The 22,742-nt window shown below is 31.4% G+C and overlaps 3 protein-coding genes across 5 annotated transcripts; 1 reads left to right on the top strand and 2 right to left on the bottom strand.

Annotated features, from left to right (window-relative positions):
- The first annotated feature begins 4,232 nt into the window (after positions 1-4,232).
- LOC101506447 (ras-related protein RABE1c) lies at positions 4,233-9,011 on the top strand. 2 transcript variants are annotated; one of them, XM_004505829.4, is made up of 9 exons: positions 4,233-4,366; positions 4,580-4,727; positions 5,256-5,328; positions 5,418-5,518; positions 6,625-6,690; positions 6,809-6,906; positions 8,310-8,372; positions 8,451-8,543; positions 8,659-9,011. In XM_004505829.4, the coding sequence occupies exons 2-9, from the start codon at positions 4,655-4,657 to the stop codon at positions 8,734-8,736; spliced, it is 645 nt and encodes a 214-aa protein (XP_004505886.1). In that variant the 5' UTR covers positions 4,233-4,366; positions 4,580-4,654; the 3' UTR covers positions 8,737-9,011. The 2 variants fall into 2 exon arrangements, with proteins under 2 accessions (XP_004505886.1, XP_004505885.1); XM_004505828.4 differs by lacking the exon at positions 4,233-4,366 and having other exon boundaries at positions 4,417-4,727.
- Positions 9,012-9,448: 437 nt separating this feature from the next.
- Positions 9,449-13,458, bottom strand: LOC101506990 (uncharacterized). 2 transcript variants are annotated; one of them, XM_004505830.4, is made up of 6 exons: positions 13,319-13,458; positions 12,958-13,063; positions 10,512-11,558; positions 10,369-10,434; positions 10,062-10,260; positions 9,449-9,926 (listed from the first exon to the last, which is right to left on the bottom strand). In XM_004505830.4, exons 2-6 carry the CDS (start codon positions 12,958-12,960, stop codon positions 9,862-9,864), a joined length of 1,380 nt encoding a protein of 459 aa, XP_004505887.1. In that variant the 5' UTR covers positions 12,961-13,063; positions 13,319-13,458; the 3' UTR covers positions 9,449-9,861. The 2 variants fall into 2 exon arrangements, with proteins under 2 accessions (XP_004505887.1, XP_073226034.1); XM_073369933.1 differs by lacking the exon at positions 13,319-13,458 and having other exon boundaries at positions 12,939-13,065.
- Positions 13,459-16,215: 2,757 nt separating this feature from the next.
- On the bottom strand, positions 16,216-19,896 carry LOC101507317 (protein SOSEKI 5). Its single transcript, XM_004505831.4, has 5 exons — positions 19,760-19,896; positions 19,456-19,666; positions 19,321-19,390; positions 18,371-19,225; positions 16,216-16,783 (listed from the first exon to the last, which is right to left on the bottom strand). Exons 2-5 carry the CDS (start codon positions 19,646-19,648, stop codon positions 16,618-16,620), a joined length of 1,284 nt encoding a protein of 427 aa, XP_004505888.1. The 5' UTR covers positions 19,649-19,666; positions 19,760-19,896; the 3' UTR covers positions 16,216-16,617.
- Between the last annotated feature and the right edge of the window lie 2,846 nt (positions 19,897-22,742).

Here is a 22,742-nt window from a genome sequence, read left to right as displayed (position 1 = left end):
TCACATCCAATTGAGACGGAAATAAAATAAGAGAGTATAGAAAAATATAGAAAAAAAGGATAAAATGTTTTTTATAAATAAATGTTAGGGGTACTTCACATTTACAGAAACATGATCTTTGTACCAATTATATTTTGTAAGATTTGATTTTGATTGGTCAGAAAATTTAACGTTTAAGTATGATTTTGATAGAAGTTTAGTGTAATTTATTAGTTAATTTAAAAGTATGTTTTTGTTTTATGATATTTGAATAAATTTAAAACTCAAAATGTTCATCAAGACTTCAAATAAAATTAGCATATATCATTGGAACACGTGTTTAATGGTCATATTTATAACATCTCTATAAATAAATAGGACTTTAGAACCTTGAAGACCGTGAACTTACAATAAAATTACAATTTATTTATTTAGAGTGCTTATCATTAATCAATCTTTTCAAACATGAAGAGACTCTAGCTTGCAAATATATATGTGGATCAATATTTAGAATGTGTTTTCATTAGTCCCAATACATAGAGCCAAAATTAATCATTCTCTTGTAAACATTCTCATATTACTTTTATGAGTGTAAAAATGAGCATGAGTGATTTTAATTGTTAAATTCACTGAGATTAAAAGATCACAATTTGTAAAATTCCAAAGTGGCAAAAAGTTAATTAAGGTGTAGAAGTTATAAATATTTCTCCAACATCATAGTGAAAACTGAACTGGTCAAATTGAGTGAATTAGAAATGTGAATTATCTCTCCTTTAACTCTTTATATTCGACATTTATTTTTTTTTTTTAATTTATATCACACACAATATTCTAAACTTAATGTTGATTATTATGACCTCGTTACTACAGAATATGACAGTCGTTATCAAATTAAAACAATATAGAAAACAGAATACGTCTAACATACAATTAAGATTGAACATACAATTCTACGATGCAAGATTTATTCGGATTCATACACAGCGGAAATATAACAGCATACAAGATAAAAGTAAAAAGATAAGGGATAGAATGCACCAAGGTTTATCCTGGTTCAGCTGTCAATATGACAGCCTACATCCAGTCCTGACAATCCAACTAGATTTCAGCTTTTTCTTCAATAGAAAGAAATGAGACTTGTTTACAGATTGTCCAGTTTCCTCGAAACCTATCTATCTAACTCATACTATTTCCTATTGCTTAACCCCTTGATCCTTGCAGTCACTCGTCAGACTAACACAAGATCAAGTCCAGCTCCTTCTTGATGATCTTTACATCAACGAAGATCGCCACCAGTTTTCATACTGGATTTTTCACAGTTGTTTCTTTTTACAATACTTTGTTTACAGAAAGAAATAAAAGAAGTACAAAATTTGTCTTCAATCTTGATCAATGTATCTCACACAATAATCTGGTTGTTCATTTGAGTGTTTATGAGATCATTGTCTTTTTCTCTCAAGAATTCTTTTTCAGCTCTCTTATTGATTATGAATAATCTTTTGGTCTTGATCTGAAAAAGCAATATCAGAATGTTATCAAAAATGTTCTTAAGAGTTCTTCAGTGTTCTGAAGTATATTCAAGTGTTATCAACTTATTTTGAGAAAAAGATTGAAAACTGTTTATATAGTTTCTGAAAAACAACTAATAAATCGATTTACCAATCGATTCATTAAGGTTATAAAACGGGCTTAATCAATTTGCCAATCGATTATCGCAAGTCTTGTTTTTCTTGAATCTTGAAACTATACAAACTAATCGATTTCCTAATCGATTCTTTTAATACACTTTTCAGAAAATTATGTGCAGACTTATATGAATCGATTGCATAATCGATGTCAGGTGTTTTGTTCCAATAATAAAATCACACCAATCGATTACTTAATCGATTTACTAAGTCACATAATCGATTCACAAATACACATAATCGATTTGGCCACAAACTAAGAGTTCCATGTGATTTCAAATATTTGTTTCAATCGATTTGCCAATCGATTGTGTTTAAAACAGGAACTTAGCTAATTTCATGTTAATCGGAGTGCCAATCAATTTGGTAGTATGTTTCTGAAAAGATCTTACCAGTTGGTTTAGCTCAATCGATTTCCTAATCGATTGATACCAAACTTAACATGATTGAAATTCTCACAATAGATTGTCCAATCGATTGTGTTTGTCACAGGTCATGTTACTTTTGAAATATTATTTACGCAATCGATTTATCAATCGATTAACCTAGTAAATGGATTGTCCATGTGACTTGCCCAATCGATTTCCCAGTCGATTTGTTTCAATCAGTTTTTACTTTGTGATTTGCACAGTCGATGTGCCAATCGATTAGCATACAAATCAGGTTGCCACTGACTTGCACAATTTTTATTACTAATTGTGTCAGTCGATTGCCTAATCGATTGTGTAATCACAAACTACATGTTTCCTTACAACCCTTTTACGAAATCGATTGCCTAATCGATTTGCTCAGTAGATTTTCAATTTTTGTTGATTTCTTGAGTTCCAAGCAATTGTCTCAAGTATGTAGGGTTAAGTTGTTGTTCCTGAAATCTTGCTCAGTTAAAATGTTAGATTTATCATATGATGTATGAACATTGTATGTTTGTTAATTATGTCAAAATTAGGATTAAGAGGACTAAAGTCCAACACTTAACGTCTTTCAAATTTAAACTTGAAAATGACTTATCTTAAATTTAAATTAATTTTAAAAATAGTCACAACTTAAACTTATTAATCTATTTCACGAGATTCTAATAGATTATTATTTCATTAATAATTAATAATTTACTATTTTAGAGACTAAATTGACACCATTATTATTTTTCAATGTACTTTTTCTTATAATTTTTTTAGTAATATGCTCGTAATCATGGTTATGTTAAAAACTATTCTTCATAGAAGCAATTTTAAAAGTTATTATAAATGAAAAATAAGATTTTAGCAATTTGAATATATATTTTTTTAAGTTAAAACAATTTCTTTTAGTATGTAACAATACTTGTAAAGCCTAAATTAACTGACAAATACCGATATTATTAAACTAGATAGGATATCCCATATTTCAAACTCAGAATTTCATAATTGTATACAAATTTCTATATTATTTCAATCTATATTAAGAAAAAATATATATGTATTAAGGCATCAAGTAAGTATTCAAATAACTTAATATTACAAAACTTGATTTTAATTTAAATATTTATTTCATCATTATCAAATTAAATTTTGCTATTAAGATCATAAATATTATTAAGTTTTATATATATTTTAAGATGCTCACAATATTTGAGAAAACCTCTTATTTGAGAATGATATTAATCTTTCAATATTTAATACTAAAAGAAAATTCAAAAAACCTCTTCATATAAAGTATTCTACTCAAGTATATTTTATTAAGCGAGTGACTCAATATATATAAAAATAATGAATAACGTAAGACTCTCAGCAAACTCAAGATTTTGTGAGTAGATATACATATATTTTCATGATATCATGTACCGCAACTTAATTTAATGGTTAATGAACTCTAACTAACTTGAATTATCACTTGAGTGATTTTTTTATCATACTTTACCTACTTTTTAATCGAACTATGAATTATGAAGATTTCATTCTCTTAAAAATCAATTAGTTAAAACAAAAAATTTTAAACTTATAATAATTATGTGCATTACCTATCACCAAAATTTACATGTATTATTGTGAAAACAACCCCAAAATTTATGGATTTGGTTGTGAATGGAAATTAAGGAGGCAAAATAGAGGTAAAGGTTGATAGAGAAAAAGAAGAGATAGGAAGAAATATTTAATGATTTTTCCTCCTTTAAAGTTCAAGAATCCTTATATCAAAATTATCATTTATAGTAGACGATAAAAAGTTTAATGGTTGAGACGAGTGAGTTAAAATCTTAAGAGCATCCATAATAAAGATTTTTTTATTGGGTGTTTAAACAAATTTCACGTACACATATCATTTACTTATAAAGTTTTAATCATTGTATTTAATAAACACCATTATCTATAACTCAACATATAAAAAAAAAAAAACTAAATAGATCTTACCAATAATTTAATATTATTAAATTTCAACAACACTATTTATTTTAATACAATTTATCAAGCATTATTGATTAGTTGTGTGATATTGTACTTATTAATCCTATCATAAAATAATATAAAAAGAATAAAAAATGAAAAAAAGAAGCAAGAAAAATCAAATTCCCGTTGTAAATCTGTATCTCCATAGGATGAAATGCTGGCATGAGCTTGCATATATGCTGAGAGGAACAACCAAAAGTTAGAGAGAGAGAGAGAGAGAGAGAAATAAGAGAGAGAAAGAGAGTGTGGATTTTAAGTTTAATGCACTCACAATAATACAAGGTTGTAAACACTTCCAACTTCTCTTCTCTTTTTGTCAATACTAATTTCAAATCATTTTATTTTTTATTTTTCATTTTCCCAAAAATAATTACCGTTATTTTCTCTCTAAAATCTCCATGTTGCTTTACTTCTAAGCTTTGGAAGAGATCCATTTCTCTCTCCCACATCTCTCTCTCTCTCTAACCATTTTTTGCATTTTCAATTTTCACACAGATAAAAAAAACACCATTTTCGTGACGCAACAGATTCATTATTTTATTTCAACCAAAAAAAAAAAGTTGAAGGTTCATGGCTGCTCCACCGGCTAGGGCTCGTGCCGATTACGATTATCTCATTAAGCTTCTCTTGATCGGCGATAGCGGTAAACCTTTTTTTTTTCCCTTCTTTTTTATTTATTTACCAAAATTATAAAGAAAAAAATAACGAGGGTATGTTTATTTTATAATGATTAATATATTATTGATGAATTTGACTTTGTTTTTTAGTTGAGATTTGTTTTTAAACATTGTGAAATGTTTGATCTTTTCATGATCTAGTTTTAGTTAACATTTGAATCGTTGTTTTTGGTAATTGTAAAAGCAATTACGGTAGAAAGAGGTTGCATTGCAAATTGGGGCTGGACCTTAATTTAACATGTTTGTGTGGTTATTGTTTAAATTTAGTTAACCTTCTATGTGATTTGTTCATAATTTGTTTAATATAATTAGGCCTTAAGAGGTCCAAATGCTTGTACAAGATGTTTTTGTGCTTTGTTTTTTTGTATATGTTCTAGCTTTGGTTGATGTTTTGCAAAGTATTTTAATTAATTTTGGAATAATTGTGTTGCTTTTGTGTGAAATTTACCTTGGATTTACCATTAGTAAACTTATTTTGTTTTTGTTCTTTGCAGGTGTTGGAAAAAGTTGCCTTCTTTTGCGTTTTTCTGATGGTTCCTTCACCACCAGTTTCATCACAACTATAGGGTACAATTTTATCGTTTTTAGGAGTAAAATTGCTGAATTTTGTTTGCTATAGGTTTCTCTAACATTACATCCTTACCTTCTTGATGCAGCATTGATTTTAAGATAAGAACTATTGAGCTTGATGGCAAACGGATCAAGCTCCAAATTTGGGATACTGCAGGGCAGGAGCGGTTTCGAACAATTACAACAGGTAAGGTTTATGATCCTCACTGGTTTTCTTTTTGTAATTAATACAACAGGTAAGGTTTATTATCCGCACTGGTTTTCTTTTTGTTATTAATAACTTTAGTAATATTGTGGTTACAAATCCATTGATCAATGGGAGGAAGATCATAGGCTTAGATTGAGAGCATACTGATTATCATGAGATTGCATATTGAACAGCATTTTGAGTCCATTGAAAAGATAGTAAATGAGTATATTAGATGCTCCATATATAGAACTTATGGAGAATTATCAAATTAACCATCTGCTGACAAACTCTAACCGACTTTTATACTTCTAATAATTTTATCGACACATTGAAACATGTTGCTTGGCAGTTAGCATATAGTTTATGGCACTTCCTGATTTAGAATTAATGAATTTCGGTCGAATTGGTTGGGAGCACCCGGGTTCAATCAATGGATGGAACAATCCTGGAATAAACTTTACTTACCTTGTGCTCAAATTCTAGATTACTAAGGCCCCTTTCCTCTGAGAATTGAGGGGTTAAGACAAAAAAAGGTAGTAAAGAAAAAGGAAGGAGTAGTGTATAGCAAAAGATAAACACAATGAAAATTAAAGTGCAATAGGATTGAGAATGGACGAGAAATACTTTAATTTTTGTTCTGTGACAGTTCATAGTTGAAGTTCAAAGATAATTATTCGGAATCCATATAATCAACCCATTATGACAAAATGGAATCCCCAAAGTTATACCCCATCGAATCAACTGATTAACAGAAAATTGAACCGCCAAAGTTATGTCCCATGCTAATTGTTTTAGTTTCAATTGCTTCCACTGCCTACCTTGTGCGATTTATAGGGAGGCATGTTGCAGCATCTATGTGGATTTTTTATTTGGTTACATGGTTGGGTGTTATTAATGTAGAGACTAAAGATATTTGAACTAGTGTGCCTTTCTTGAATTTACGATGAATATTAGGGCTATTTCTTCAGTATTGATGTGTCATGACTCAAGAGTTGAACTCCAGATATCATTGGTCTTTCCCATTATTTCATTCATTCATGTTATCCTAAAATCCCGTGTCCTTTATTCTAAATATCTTTTCCTAAAACTTGTGTTTTTTGCAGCTTACTACCGTGGTGCTATGGGCATATTGCTAGTCTATGATGTTACAGATGAAGCATCATTTAACAGTAATTTTCCTTGCTGTTGCTTTAGTTTGAAATCTGTTGATCTGTGAAAAACTCTTAAAATTTCAATTTTTTTTTTTTTTGCAATTTGGAATATTCACTTAGCTTCTGATAATTTCAGATATCAGGAATTGGATTCGCAACATTGAGCAACATGCTTCGGACAATGTTAACAAAATACTGGTGGGAAACAAAGCAGACATGGATGAAAGCAAAAGGGTATGCGTAATTTGTTGGCAATGTTTAATGCTGCTTTATTTTTCTTCGTCCTGCCTCTTTCATTTTCCTCCCTCGATCGGCCCATGCCGCCATCCTTGACAAGCCTTCGAGTCCTTCCTCCTCTGTGAGTGGGTTTTCACAACCAAATCAAATAACTTCCTATTTGCAAAATTGATTTTGAGCAACTGAGCTGCAAAACTAAAAGCCAAGGGGCTTGAAAAATCAATCTTTACAGTTGTGAAGTTTACTTCCATAGTTGTGCAAAATTTACTGGTTGGTTGAATTGCATCGTTAAGGATGTTAAAGAAACCATGTTGCTGAGAGTGGATTAAACATTTTTGTTAACGTGATGGGGAGGTTTGCAGAGGGTTGAGTTTGGATTTTGTTGTTAGACTTTGTTCAGATTCGATCTATGTGGCACTGACATTTCTAATCGAAGACATGTTCGACACCGACACATGATTGCATTCAATTAATTCATCTTCTAAAATTATTATTGATGTTGACGTGTCAGTGTTGTGTTTAGTGTTTGTGCTTCATAGGTTTTGCCACGTGTATTTAGCTAGATTTTGTTAACGGGATAGGGAGGTTTGCAAAGGGTTGAGCACGTTGGTTGAATTGCATCATTAAGGATGTTAAAGAAACCACATTACTGAGAGTGGGCTAAACATTTTTGTTAACGGGATGGGGAGGTTTGCAGAGGGTTGAATTCGGATTTTGTTGTTAGACTTTGTTTAAATTTGCTCTATGTAGCACTGACATTTCTAATTGAAGACATGTTCGACACCGACACGATACCGACACGATACCGACACATATGATTACATTCAATTAATTCATCTTTTAAAACTATTATTGATGTTGTTGTGTCAGTGTTATGTAAAGTGTTTGTGCTTCATAGGTTTTGCTTTATGTAGCACTGACATTTCTAATCGAAAACATGTTCGACACGATATCGACACATATGATTACATTTAATTAATTCATCTTCTAAAACTATTACTGAAGTTAACGTGTCAGTGTTGTGTTTAGTATTTGTACTTCATAGTTTTTGCCACGTGTACTGTAGCTAGATTTTGTGTCTATTAATATATGAGCATGCTATTTTTTCTTTTCCTTGTCTATTCTTGCAACATTTTATATATAAGTCAAAATATTGAATCCCAATTTTGTTTGGACTATGAATATATTTAGACTATGTATTTTTTTTAAAAAATGAACTTTTTTTTATAATTATTTGTTCTTTAAATGATAATCATTGAAAGTCTCCCGTGATTGCATGAGTCCATTATTAGTCAGTAACATCTGCGAGCCTGCTTTATCGTATCTTTGCATATATGTATGCATGCCAGTTTGTGATGTTTGTGTTTGTATATTATATATACTTTTTCTTTTCCTTTTAGGCTGTGCCAACATCCAAAGGCCAAGCACTGGCTGATGAGTATGGAATCAAATTCTTTGAAACTGTAAGTGATGTATTATTTGAGAATGTGAAACTCCCTGAATTCAATGTTGTTATGCTCATGAAAAATACTCTATTGCAGAGTGCAAAAACAAATCTAAATGTGGAGGAAGTTTTCTTCTCCATAGCAAGAGACATAAAACAAAGGCTTGCCGACACTGATAACAAGGCAGAGGTATCTGAACATCTTTCACCAATTACATGCGTTAATCCTTCATAGTTCCATGTCCCCAAATCTTTTGTCTCCCTTTCTCACAATCCGAATGTTTCGTGATGTTTTTTTATTGCAGCCAACAACCATCAAAATCAACCAAGACTCTGCAGTGGGGGCTGGACAAGCTGCGCAAAAATCTGCTTGCTGTGGTTGACACATTTTACATGTTGGTGGCCACATTATCGGAGGAAACAAGAAATTACTTGTATGATGAATGATGATCATGATGCTGACTTGTGCTTAATGTTTTCAATGTGTCTATTAATTTTATGTGTGATAAGTAGTTTCTGACTAATATTGAATCAAGAATTGAATGTGATTGTGATGAATGCATGTCTAACTACTTCTAATTTGATTGGGATTGGAAAGTACCTATTTTTTCACTGTATAAACGTGCTGATCAATGGTGAGTAGTGAGTTGTTAATTCACATTTCAAAATTTTCTTATGCTAATTGGCCATGCATGCTGTGAATGTATACTTCATTAACACAGTGCATTTTTTGTTTCATTGATATCAATATAAAATGGCAATGACGAGGAAGAAAGATTCACATGCTTTTGTCGGGAAAATTTAGTGCTTATAAATTTTCATTAGAAATAATTGTCATAAAAAGGGGTCATGAATAGGGAGGAACTTTTTCTATCTCTAAAAGTACTATTTGCTGTAGAGATGTGAATTTTGAAATAAAAATACGGTTTTCCTTCACCTGGATTTTTATTTTTAGAATCATGTGGTTTTTTCAAGGTGTGAGGTGGATACAATTAATTGTTCTCATGATATTCATCACTGCCCACTACTTTTCGTCCTAAAAATCAAAATTGTGCTGCACGAGTACAACCTACCATTCCCACTGATCACACAAACTGAACAAACGCACAAGCAAACGGAAATTTATTTATCATCCTCTCATGAATCCATCAAACCATACAAGTGAATTTTCCTTGTTTATTTGAAGACGAATAAAAAAGTTACAGGACACTTCACAATCCGAGTCCAGTGCCTCAAAATTAACAAAGTCTTGCTTGTTCAAACACCCAAGAACATTAGCATTCTTGAGACACTAGATAATAATAATTCTGCCAGTCAAAGCTCCTTATCTCAATGATTTGCATAAAAGCTATGTATAAAGCTCTTTGAGCGAGACCACAGAGGTACCCAATGCACCAAAGGTCACTGAACTAAACAAATATACATAAAAATGCGGAAAATGGTGTATCTTGCTTGCTGTGCACGCTAAAAGCTAACCTAAGTTAAGTTTGCACAAAGGGGATGGGGGTTTAGAGATTTCGTTGTTCCTTTCCATAAATGCGTTGCAGCTCACGTGTTGCTGCTTGAAATGATTCTGAAGAACGTTGGCAAGATTTGAAAAAAATGGGGTTAGTGACATACCAAACTAGTCAAAACAACAAAACTCAACCTTTGGTATCAGCAGTTAGTGTGTTTGAGCTTACAGTGGAGAGGTCAGGAATTTCTTTACCTTTCCAATTGCGAAATGCTTTCTGGTTAATTGGTGCACCAAATATTGTTTGGATTGTGTCAAACAATAAATTTTCAGGGGTACTCCTCAATTCCTGTACTATTTGATAAATGGTCTTCCCATTATCAAAATAAATATGATTGTTTGGATGTTTCGATTTGCAACCGGCATGTCTTTCAAACTCATAAGCATTCAGACCCTAATAACATAAAACATAAGTAAATAAGTAATTATCAGGTTTCAAGAAATTTAAAAACCATTAGTTAGGTGTTCGGTCAGAGAGTGTATATACCAATGAATTACTAACCTTAGAATAGTTACATGACTGACACCCACAAAGATAGGTAGAGCCTTTTATAATTCCACGAAGTTCCTTCATCCATAAAGGAATATAACTTAGAAAAACAACATTTCAAATTGAAATAATCGCCCACAAAGACCAAAATTTACCTCCCGCGCCACTGAGACATACTTCACAGGAACACCATCAAGCATACCAGTAGATATCAAGCTCCTGACATTAGAAGGGAAGGTGTTTGGAGATTCTTTCCTTGTTTTGGTATCTTGTTTATTCTTGGACACAGATTCAGACTTTATTGTTGCCACCGAAGGAGAACATGCAACTGCATCAGCATTTGATGCATCCAACTCATTCTCATGAGCAGCTGTTGACACATGAACTGATGATTGATTATATAATTGTTCATAATCTGCAGCAGCCCTGCCCACAGAGATAATGTCCCGATCATCTGGGAACCCACCAAAAGAAATTATATTTGCATCTTTATTATAGGATTCACCAATTGATAGGACTGTGTTATCTCCTTTACCAAAAGGGGTACCAAATGATCCGATATGAGCATTATGAGCATCCCCTCTGCCATAAGTGAGTCCCATTAAAGTGGCATTGTCATTCTTGTCAAAGGTTTGCCCTATTGATCCAGATCTTGTCTCAACTTCACCATTATAGGCTTGATGTAGATCAAAATTATGTCCCTCTGGAGCTTGTACACCATCAGAATCCTTAACCTGGTTTACTTTGACTTTCTTGATTCCCTCAAAGTTCATACATGCTTCAGAATCTTCAGAACAATGAGATATAGACAAGCCAAAAGATGCATCACTTCCATAATGGTTGGCGATCATCTTAGATCTCACATTAGAATCATTAGGCGAAACATATGTATCCTTTTCAGTGAAATTGACAGGCCTAGTTTCAGACCCAAATAATCGACCAATAAACTGGTTTGGGACTGTTTGAAAATTGTGATTGTTCTCCCATGGAGTAAAATTTACATTTGAAAATCCTGAACTAGATTTTTCATTTGCATCTTCTATTGCTTGCTTTTTGTTTGGCAAAAAATCCGATTCAGTGGCATCAACTAACCATTGATGAGGCCGTTTTGGTTCAATTTTGGAAGGATTATCAAATACTTGCTCCCTGTCACTAACATGTCCAGATCCTTTTACCATCCAGAATCCCTTGTTTTGTAAAGACTGCAGGGAAATAAAATCAACAGAGCTTCACATAAAACTGTACATTTAAAATAAGTCTCCAAACATGGCAGACTCAGAGGAGGGTGACCTATTATTACATTCTATAAAAAACAAAGGGAAAGGGGGGTTGGTTATAATTAAACTATTGAGTGAATTTCGCAAGTGATTACTTTTGGAGATGTTATCAGGTTATCTTTGGCAATGAGGAGTCAATTACACGTAGGACCATGAAATTAGAACCCTACTAGTATACTTTAAAGTTTATGGATAGATGAAGTCCCTAAAAATGGCTTCCTCAAGTTCCATAATTCCCTATGGGCTATAGAAGAAGGGTTTGGTAAGTGTAGAATGGGAAAAAACTCAATTTTGGTTGTATCTATGACAATGATTTTCTACATTTTCTTTGGTAAATTACAGAACCTCAACCTAATGAATCCAAGTTGTACGGTAGAATGCTACCTAACATCCCCGTCCCCTTTCTTTTCTATTCCTTGCTTCTATTACATGTCAACTGGTATCAGAACCTTGTTTGTTCACCCTTGGTGTGGATGAAGTGCTCTTCTGCATTATCTAATGAGGCTGATGCAGGAGCACAAGATGGACATTTGACAACGTCTAGCAAAGGAAATATGAGAGAGGCAATCCTAAACGATAAATAAAGAAATAAAAAAGACGAAGATAAACTTAAGGTTTGATTGTGTCACACAACTAGGTAGATGACAAGTTGCTAACAATCTCATCAACTGAACATTGAGTCTAAAAAAGGGATTAAAATGGTATAAATTAACAAATTCATATGCTTCTTAACTAAGTCATCTAGAAGTAGCTTTTGAAGTAAGACCTTTTATTACAAGCCTTTTCCTTTAAGCCCTTATTTTAAAATTGTTTTTTACAAACAGAAGCAAAACATATTCAAGGTTTAGAATATACTATAGTTTATCTAATTACATTAAGCATGTCATACCCTTTATGGCGATATGCATTCAGCTCATATAAAGCAAAGGGTTCAATTTAAAAGAAAAAATGAATGATACCAACTATTAATCAGAAAGTCAAGGGATTAAATTCTAACAAACGTAGTTTGTTCTACGTGTATTTGATCATATTATTAACCATTGATTTTTTCACCAATGGTTGAGATCCCTTATTTTTACACTAAAAAGAATCCTCATCAGTCATGATAGGATTGGCTAGTGTGTGTGTGCCCCATCTCATTTGTGTTTCCTTTATATACTTCATAGCTGCTGAATTCTCCACACTACCCCAAAAGAAAAAGGAAGCATCATATTCACGAGCTTCTTAATTCCAATTTCAAATAACAAACATAAAACAAAAGCACTACACAACACTACTTACTACTCAACAATTACTTATTATTACTTGTATAATAGCTAAATACCATTTGCTTCAACTTTTGCAGGTGAAAAATTTTCCGGAAAAATCCACTATAGATTTATTGTTGACTTCAAGTGAAAAATCCCAAAGAGGTGCCTCACAAACAACTCCTGCAACAACGAAACAACAGATGAAAAAGAAAATTAAATAAATAAAATTAATTAATTAAGAAGAGCGGGTGAGTGCTCACATTACATTAATATTTTACTTATCATATATAATAAATAAAGAAATAAATAAAATTCGGGTACTACATATGAAACAATGGAATTGAATTTACCAAACGTGATTCCTAGAAATTCAAATGAAAATAAAATTCAACAATAGCAAATATTCGAGCTCAATAACTGCGAGTAAACGGTTACCTTGAAAAATGGTGAAAAAATTGATAGCATAGATGGTTCGAGAAGGTTTCAAGATCCGTACCCTCCGAGATGGTCGGGACCCTAACGGGGAGATGTTTACGACGGCGGAGAGTGAAGGACGGTTTCGAAAGAGAGAGGAATAGGGTGAGTGAGGAGCACTCGATCTTTTCTCATCAAGGCGATGATAGAATGAACCTCATATTGAGCAAAACTCGCGGTTGGGTTTCCCGATGACATACACGTGTGTTTATTGAATCAATCTGGGCCCTTCGTTTTGTGGAGGAGTTTCGAAGACATTCAATTAGCTGATGTTGGAGAAATTGCGTGAGGATTGAGGAGAAATATCGACATAAATACAGATTTTTCCTTTTTAACACATCGGTTTTCAATATAATTTCATTTTAATAATTTGGAGTTTAATCAAAGTAGATAAGATATGAAAAAACATTCCGTAAAGTAGATAATTTAGATTCCGCAAATTATATATTTTTAACTAAAAATTCATTAATTCTTTCTTAAGGTCAAAATAAATTGAATTTTATATATGCTTTTCGAAATCTTATTAATAATTTGCTAGGATTTTTTTTAAAAAAAATTAAATACTTAAGATATTATATTATTTAAAATTATTAAATGAATAAATAATATAGATAAAATTGGAAATTTTAAATAAAAATTATAGCTCAAGATACATTATTATTTATTCGTAGAATGAGATTTTAAACTTAAGCAAATGTTTTAGTAGTCCAACGTAACATATTATATACGTGATATAATATTTAAAAATTATTTGAAATTTAAATAGCTATTGATGATACAATTCGAAAATAAAAATTTATTGTTCTTTTGGTCCTTATAGTTGACTCAATGACCTAATTTGTAGTGATTAAATAAGTTGAGTTATGAGAAACATTCATGTTTCTTAAATGTGTATCGTCCAAGTTAATGTCTCAACCATGAGAATGAAGAGTTTTCTGAATTTTTACTTCTATAAAACAACTTACGTCGTTGTTGGACTTTTGAACCGTTTTTAAGTAGACCACCTACCAACATAAACCAACTTACTATTTACCTTTAAAATTCATCAACAAGTTAGCAAATTAGTTCAAATATATTTCAGGTGTGTTAAAAACACACTCTCTAATACATGTTTTAATTTTTATTTTTTTTATTGGTTGAAATTCATGTGAGTCATACTAAATTATGTAGGTTTTATTTAAAATTATTGGGATCTATGTGATAAAAGAATGTCTTGAAAAATGTGTATCAAATAGTGTTTTGTTAGTATTATTCAATATATTTATTAAAATGCAACGAGATATATTAGGTGAGTGCTTTTAGCTCAACTCTTATGAAGAAATCACCATAGTAGATACTCTTAGGTTCTATTAAAAAATATTTGATAAAATTGTTGGAATCTATGTGATAAAAGAGTGTCTATTTGGTATAAGTTTACGATGATCGGCAACACTCTTTGGAAATATAAGTTTACAATTTTCCTTGTACTTAAGGTTGACATAGTTACTCTATGGTATCAAGTCGATAAATTTACCCTTGTTTTTATCATATTGAATAAAGAAACCATAAATTTCTACTTCTATAAAATAACATCTATAGTCCTTAAGATTTTGAAGAATCTTAATATATTTAATATATAAAAGTTGATGAATCTCTTATGAAAGTTGTTCACCTTAAAATTTACCTTATTATAAAATAGATTAATCTAAGGGTTAAAACTCATATTGCACGATGAACCATTAGTAAGCATGGTCCATATTAGACATAAGCCTAGTGATATCCTTGTGTATGCAATTTTTCTCCAACAAGATTCTCTATTGCTGGCGAGTTGCAAGACAATACGGTGACTTTTCTCATGATCAAGCCACACACTAATGGAAGGTTCCAAGGCACAACAATTGAGGAAACCTTTTTTTTCAAATTTGGATTCGGCTAAATTCGTTTCCAAAAACTATTACAGTTGAGTAGTGGTTCAGCCAAACCAAATGAATCATGAGTAGTAGTGACCAGTAACTCATGATATCCCAGTCAACTCAATGCCACAGTTACTTAATCACATAAATACATTGTGTAACCATTGGTCAATATAAATGTGCAGAATTTGCAATCATATTTTTCTTAAAAAGTGAACATATGTACTCATATGTATAGATTTGCAAGTTATCTAAATTATTTTATGAACACTGCCAAAAACCTGCCAAACAATGAAATTGCTAATGGTATTATTTCGTGGCAACTTCTCTTTATATATGAGTAGAGAAAAAAATGTTTTAACCGGAACACAATCAAAAGAGAAATTTCATGCTTTCATAAAGGTTTCACCGTTTCATGAAAAAGCTTTCCTATTTTTCAGCATTATTCTCTTAAAATGCAGAGTGAGTAATTGTTAATGCAGTACTAAATAATGCAGAGTTAAATTTCAAGTTCAGATATAGTTTAGGATTATTAATCAAGTGAGGAAGGATTGAAAAAAATAAAACTCCCTTCACTATCTAAAATACATTAATTTTTTTTTTTTGACAAAGGAGTGGTCCAATGTTAAATGATGAAGATCAAAACCTTAAATTAATCTGTGAAATCAGTAAGATAACTTTAGTGATAGAAAACAGATACACATATGGACAACTGAAAATATAAAGATTATTTCTGTTTGTTTGGGAATAATCCCAGAAAAAACAATTGCAGCAACTTTTCAGTTTACAGAAAAGGAATCAAACTAGGTTAATTTGGAAGGAGCAACTTGATAAGCAATAGATTAGTTTAGGCATGATAATGTATTTATTATTAATTAATTACCGTTATCATAGTTAGATATGGTCAAAACATATACTATATGATTGTTAAATGCTAGTAGTAAGTACTTTAGTTCTCTCTATCCATGAAATCTAATAAACACGGTAATATTAAAGAATTTAAAGGCAATTATCAGGGCCACACAAAAGCCAGAAAAGTGAACACAAAACAGCTGTTACAAGCACTGACTTTTGGCCAAAAACCTAAAGATTAAAATGGACAAGGGCTACAAACTAGTAATTTAATCACATTGCTAATCTTTGCTTAACGTATTTGTCCATAGTGCCTGTGACTTGCAAATTGCAAAGCTCTAGGCAGCAATATTACCACCTACTTGTTTTGTGCTTACCCTACCTCTGTCAAATATAATACATTCATTCCTCCACACAGCTCAGCTCACTCTAATTTCACTTCTTTTAGCTTTTAATCTCTTCTCAGTGGTCAACTAGAAACATACATTGCCAATTTGACATAGTTTCTTATTCAACCTATTGTTGCGCCTCAAATCTTTTACTTCCATGTTGGCTACGGCTACCAATGTCCATGCAACTGGAAGTGCCCTCTTCTTTCTTTGTTGCTAGCGACTTGGACTTCCTTGGTATGCACTTTGCCCGCACGACATCTTCATGCTCCATGATTTGCAATCGGGAACCGCTGCAAAGACCAGGAGAACATATACAGAACCCAAACTTTAGAAGACTAAACCAAATTAATGATACACCAATTCATGTCACTGTCATAATGATATGAATCATCTCATCTAATTACATTTTGTCACATTATATCAAACAATTCAAGTGTTTTATATAATAATAATTATTAAATTCTTTAATCATATATATGCCAAATTGCCAATGAGTGATTGATTAAATGATAGTATAATAATCAAACAGAACAATGCTTATAATGAAATATCTGAAATCAAATGAGATAAAGATTTAAAGTACTTTAGTAAAAAAATAAGATTTGAAGTACTCATTGCCCGACCAAAATTCCTTTTTTTATTCATCCACTTCCCGCTGATTTGTACTGGCACTATAATTATAGGAGGCAAACTGGCAAGTTAACTTGTGTAAAATGAATTAACTCTTTGGATGCTTTAATTTGGACCCTACTTACAGTACCTGGCAAATACTAACTGGGGCCAAAATTTCGGGCGGCTATTGTAGTTTGCATCTTTAACTATATAAAGAGGTGATATAATTTATTCACCATACATATTGGGTCCAAGATGTAACATGAGAAACAAACAATTGTCTAGTATTTATAGCTGCCTGCTAGATTATCCTTTGTGTAAATTAAATTAAACAAATTCTAGACTCAATGGCCAAGCAAGATCATGTATAATAATAATAATAATAACACTAGCGCCATTTTTCTAAAATTGATTAAGCATGTATGGGAGAGTTGGAGACTACATAAGGTTTAACATTCAGACAGATAAAAGGAGGCTACATTATGAACAAGCTGCGATTTAGAATAAGAATAGCTTATTATGTTCTAAATTAGGACCATTTCTGAATGTCTGTTACATAAAACTCTAAAGAAAACAACTAGCTGGTCGACTAAAAATTATACTCTAACAGGTGGAGATTAACGTATTATAATAATCTGACCCACAATATAATAACATTATCATACTACATAATTTTAAGCCTATAATCTGATCTGACGTATAATATATAGTACAGTATTAAAATACTATATTCAATTCAATTCCATCAACATTTTTATATACGATCTTCAATCTCAAGATGCTTTTAACTTCTTAGAAACATAAACATATGCTTAACCACAATACTTTTATTAAACCAATGTTACTGAAATGAAACGGTATGATATGAATGTCAAAGTCTACAGTCCCAATGTTGCTAATTACTAGACAGCGCAAACTTTATTCCACCAAGGGGATTTCAAGGAACTACAGTGTACACACATATCACAACATTAAATTAATAAATAATATTAAATCTTCATCAAACATTACCCTTTACAAGCACAATTTTTTTTAAGGAATAGCAAAAAACTTCACAAATTTTTTTTTCTTCGGGCATGTTTAGATAAATTATTTTTATAAGATAAAATTAAACTACTTTCATATAAACTAAACATCTTCCTAAACTATCATGAATAATTTATTAAAATTAATTGAAAATAACATTTATAGACGTTTTCGTAAAAGAGACTAACGTTAATAAATAAATTCAAATAATTCAATACAAGCCCTAATTTGATCCATACCTATCTGCATTGTAAGAAGAGGACCTCTTGAATGCAGGAGCTTCTAATTTTTTTGTTTCGATCAAGCTCCCACTAAAGTACTCTTTATCTTCCAATCTCACCCTGCTCAAATCAGGAATTTCCATCAAAGTCCCCACTTCTTTTCCCTCTTGATTCCCTGCTCCGCGGGGGAGCCTAGACTTGTAGTGCCCCACCAATGAGAACCGTTGATCTTTACCCGAACCGGTTCCACTCATACTTTCCTTCAAAGACACCGCACCGCACGATAATAATTGCAATAGTACCGATGAAGCTTTCATCCTTCCACTAGGATAATTGTCAGCCGTTAGATTCTCCTTAGCAGGAACCGAAGATCGCAATCCCAACCGTCCATCTACTTTCATCAGCGTTCCTAATGTTTCGGGACTCGAATCTGACGGTGGAGGCGAGATCTCTTCCCTACTCAGTTCCGTACTCTGATTTTGATCTCTTCCCTCCGTTTCAACTTCTTCGTTTTCAATTTCATTTTTCTCTTCTTCTTCTTCTTCTTCCTTTTCCCTCACAACCTTCCTCCGCCTTCGCTTGTCCTCTGTCTGAGTCGACGCGTCGGCGGCGATGTTTCCAACTGAGTCACCTAACGACTCGGACTTATAAACTCGGTACTCGTTCAAGTCAATGGAGCTCCATGACTGGTTGCGCCGCCTCGTAATCACCACCGGAGAATCAGTTTCTTCCTCTGAAGTCCTAGAAGTAATGGCGGCGGTAGCGGCGTGATCGAGAATCTCCGATCCTTTGAGAATGTAGTCTTGTCCCTGCGTTGGATAGATGAAATCGTTCTCCGATAAATCATGCCAAACGAAGCCGTTTTTGTAACTTCTGAGAAATCATAAAATATAACACCTCCATCATCATTTATTAAAAATAGTAACAAAACAAATTTTAATTTAAGAATTGTTTGTTTGAAACGGTACCGTTTAGAGGACCAGGAGTACATAGTTGACATGGCTTTCCCACGGAGAAGGTTCAAGCGAATGATTACGTCTGAAACGGAGAATTAACTCTTAGTTTTGCGTTTAATTAGTAAATAATGAGTTATTGATGTGTACCTTTGAGGTAGAGTCCGTGAGGTGAAGAGAGAGGGACTTCCATGAAATGAGGGTGTTCAAGTTGGCCGTTACGGGATAGGTAGTAAACGACGGAAACTTTTTTGGGCCTGGGCCTGGGCTCGGTCCAAACTTTAGTCCTCTCCGGACTGGTGGTTGTTGTTGTTCTTCCTCTGGAAGTTGAAGTGAACGACATTGCTCTTCGTTGCAAAATCTGGATGGTGAGAAAGAAAGAGTAGGTGAGTGAGTTATATACTTATATGTAAGAAAATATTAATAATTAATGTTGAAAAGGAAAGCGATTTACCGAAGTAGCGGGAAAATAGAGAAACAAAGAGAGAAGAAGCGGAGTTGGTTTGGTTGGTTAGTGTTGAAAATGTTCAATTGGATTTTGAAGAGCTTTTATAACGCTTGTGTCATGTGATGTGAGTATGAAATTAAATTTATTATTTTTTTGTTTAAAAATAAATAAAAAGAGAGAGAGAGAGAGAATCGATTAAATTTAAAATGGGGGATGCGAAAGACAAGAGCTAGCAAACAAGTAAGGGGTGTTTGGGTTTCAGTAGTTGCAGTCTTGTGACTATGACAGTAGAATTCTGTTTAGTTTATTGCATTGCATATTTGCATTATAGAAGAAGCAGAAAAAGCAGAACGTCGTCGTAACGGCGTTGTTTTCTTCTGTCCTGTTTACTTTTTAGTTTCACTCATTATTAATTATGATAGCATAAGTATGCAAAATCCAAATTGCTAAGTCCATTCTGCTCTGCATCTCAGTGGTAAATTCAAAAGTTAAAATGAAGTAGTAGTACTATTATCATCTTACCAAACACTGACTAAATAAATTTACATCTGCACCATATCTATCCTATTCAAATGGATAGTAAATGCTTCTACTACACAAAAGATACGAAGTACTACCACAATCCCATTTTTATCTCAAACATTCAAACAACAACAAAATTACTCGATCTCGTTTTTATCTAAAAATTCAAATTTCACATTTGATCCATTTGTGTATTTACCAGCACTATAATGGATTTAAATACTTTTTTTTTCTTCCTTTTTTTACTTCTTAGCATAGAGATCCAATCAATTTTATTTTCAAGGTCTTAATAACGAGATTTTTTTTTTTTACATTTGTCGATAAAAATAGAAACTTTATGTTGGAAGAAAATAAATTAATTAAACTTTAAAAAAATTGAATACACAATTTTTAATGCAATGTTTTGTTTTTATATTTAAATTACTAATAAGTGTCATTGAAAAAAGAATCCAAAGTTGTCAAAGTGAACTCACACAATCATAGTCGAAAAATTAATTACTATTCGATTTCTATAAGATGATCATGACAAATGCATATTTTAATTTTTATTATATAATTTAAAATACCTAACTTAAATTGGGATCATCCGATCTTAATCGAATGTTCGCTGTCGTCTGCCTGCATATACATAGACCCCTAACTATGTGCTCTTGAGCCACTTGTTAACACATGCCTTATTTTTATGTATATAGAGTTTATTAAAATTGATTTTGTGTCTCTCTTGATACCAAGGTGAAAATGTGACTCCAAAGTTAAATATCCAAATGACTTAATTGCAATTTTAGTTATTCTATTATTACCAATTCACGGAAATGGTCTTCATATTTTAAAAGTCAACAATTTTGGTCTCTCCTTCAAATTTTTGAACTAAAAAAATGTAAAATTGACATATTTTTAATGACGTGACATACAATTCTATTATATAGAACCATCTAGATGTATTAATTATTCATATATTATTAATTTAATTAAAAATATGAAGAAAAAAATTGAAGTTGAAAGCTAAGTTTTTACTGCATTTTATTTCAATTTAATGGATGTTAATCATTTTACATTATCATATCATATGTCTCATTATTTAAAACATCTCACATCATCATTTTTTTGTTAAAAAATCAAAAGGAGTTATCAGAACTGTCTTTTATAATATGAGGATCAATTTTGTGAATCGGTAAAAATATATGGACTAAAATTGCAACTAAGTCTATCCAAATTTAGTACAATAAAACATTATATGATAAAATTAATTGGTGGCAGATAAATTATCTAATAACAAATAAGGCAGCTATCGAATAGATTATGAGTTAATTTATTTAATGTAAAGTATTTTGAAAAAATTAATAGGTGAACTAGCTTGAAACTATAAAATAACGTAAAAAAATACATTTTTTAATTTAATATTAAAAAAATTCAATTAAAGCAATGATGATAAAAATGCAATAAAATAAAATTAAACGATATAAATTCAAACACTATTTCAAGTAACTTATCAAACAATATTTTAAGTTTAAAAAAAAAAAACATGTGCTAAACAAGACTTTTAACTTAAACGTTATAAGCCTGTGTTATAGAATTGTCAAATGTACCATAAGTGGTATGTTGGTATATTATGCATTTGCCAAAATTATGGTGGCTCGTAATAGTTATAACAAAAAAAAGTTAGCGTAAAATTAGGTTAGTTCAAGTTATACTTTACGAATTATAATTCTAACATACTTTGAAAATATTAAAAAATTCAGAATGAACTTGTCGTACGTAAGTTATATCTATGTGATACCAAACACCTAATAAATACCAAATCCATAGCTAAATAAATAAAAGATCTCTTTGATTTTTTTCCATCTTTTTTCAAGTCTCTCTAAATCTCAACAACATTGATGGTTTTTTATTTATTACATATTTTACTACAACCAACTTTAAATATTATTGTCTCTATGTGTGCTCCGTTCTCAAAATATTATTTTCTACTGTACATTTATGATAAATAAAATATATAAATAATTAACAAAAATAATTTAATAAAACTAATATTATATTTCTTTTATTTATCATATTTTTTTAATTTATATTAAAAATAAAAAATATGACAATTATTATAGAACGAATGGAGTACAATAGAACCATTAATCACTAACTAATAATCTATATTGAAACATACAAGTTTAAGTATATATAAGTCTTTTATTCGGTACTTGAGTGAGACACTAATTATAAAATAGTATTTTTTTTTTTTTCTTTTAAATTTACATATCAAACTCTTATAAATAATTAGTTAACATCTCATTGACATGTCTTTTTTTTATTATTGATATATCTGTAAATGTTGTTTAAATAAAAATGTGACTGAAGTTATAACGTACTATTATAGTTATTGAGCAAATCATACACAAAACACGTCCTTTGACAACATTATGCATAAAAGCTTTTGTTTTAATTTGGGACAGAAACATAATTAATATGATTGATG

The sequence above is a fragment of the Cicer arietinum genome, chromosome 6 (assembly GCF_000331145.2).
Source record: "Cicer arietinum cultivar CDC Frontier isolate Library 1 chromosome 6, Cicar.CDCFrontier_v2.0, whole genome shotgun sequence".
In the NCBI taxonomy this organism is placed as follows: domain Eukaryota; kingdom Viridiplantae; phylum Streptophyta; class Magnoliopsida; order Fabales; family Fabaceae; genus Cicer; species Cicer arietinum.
This window is presented reverse-complemented; position numbering and strand designations above follow the sequence as displayed.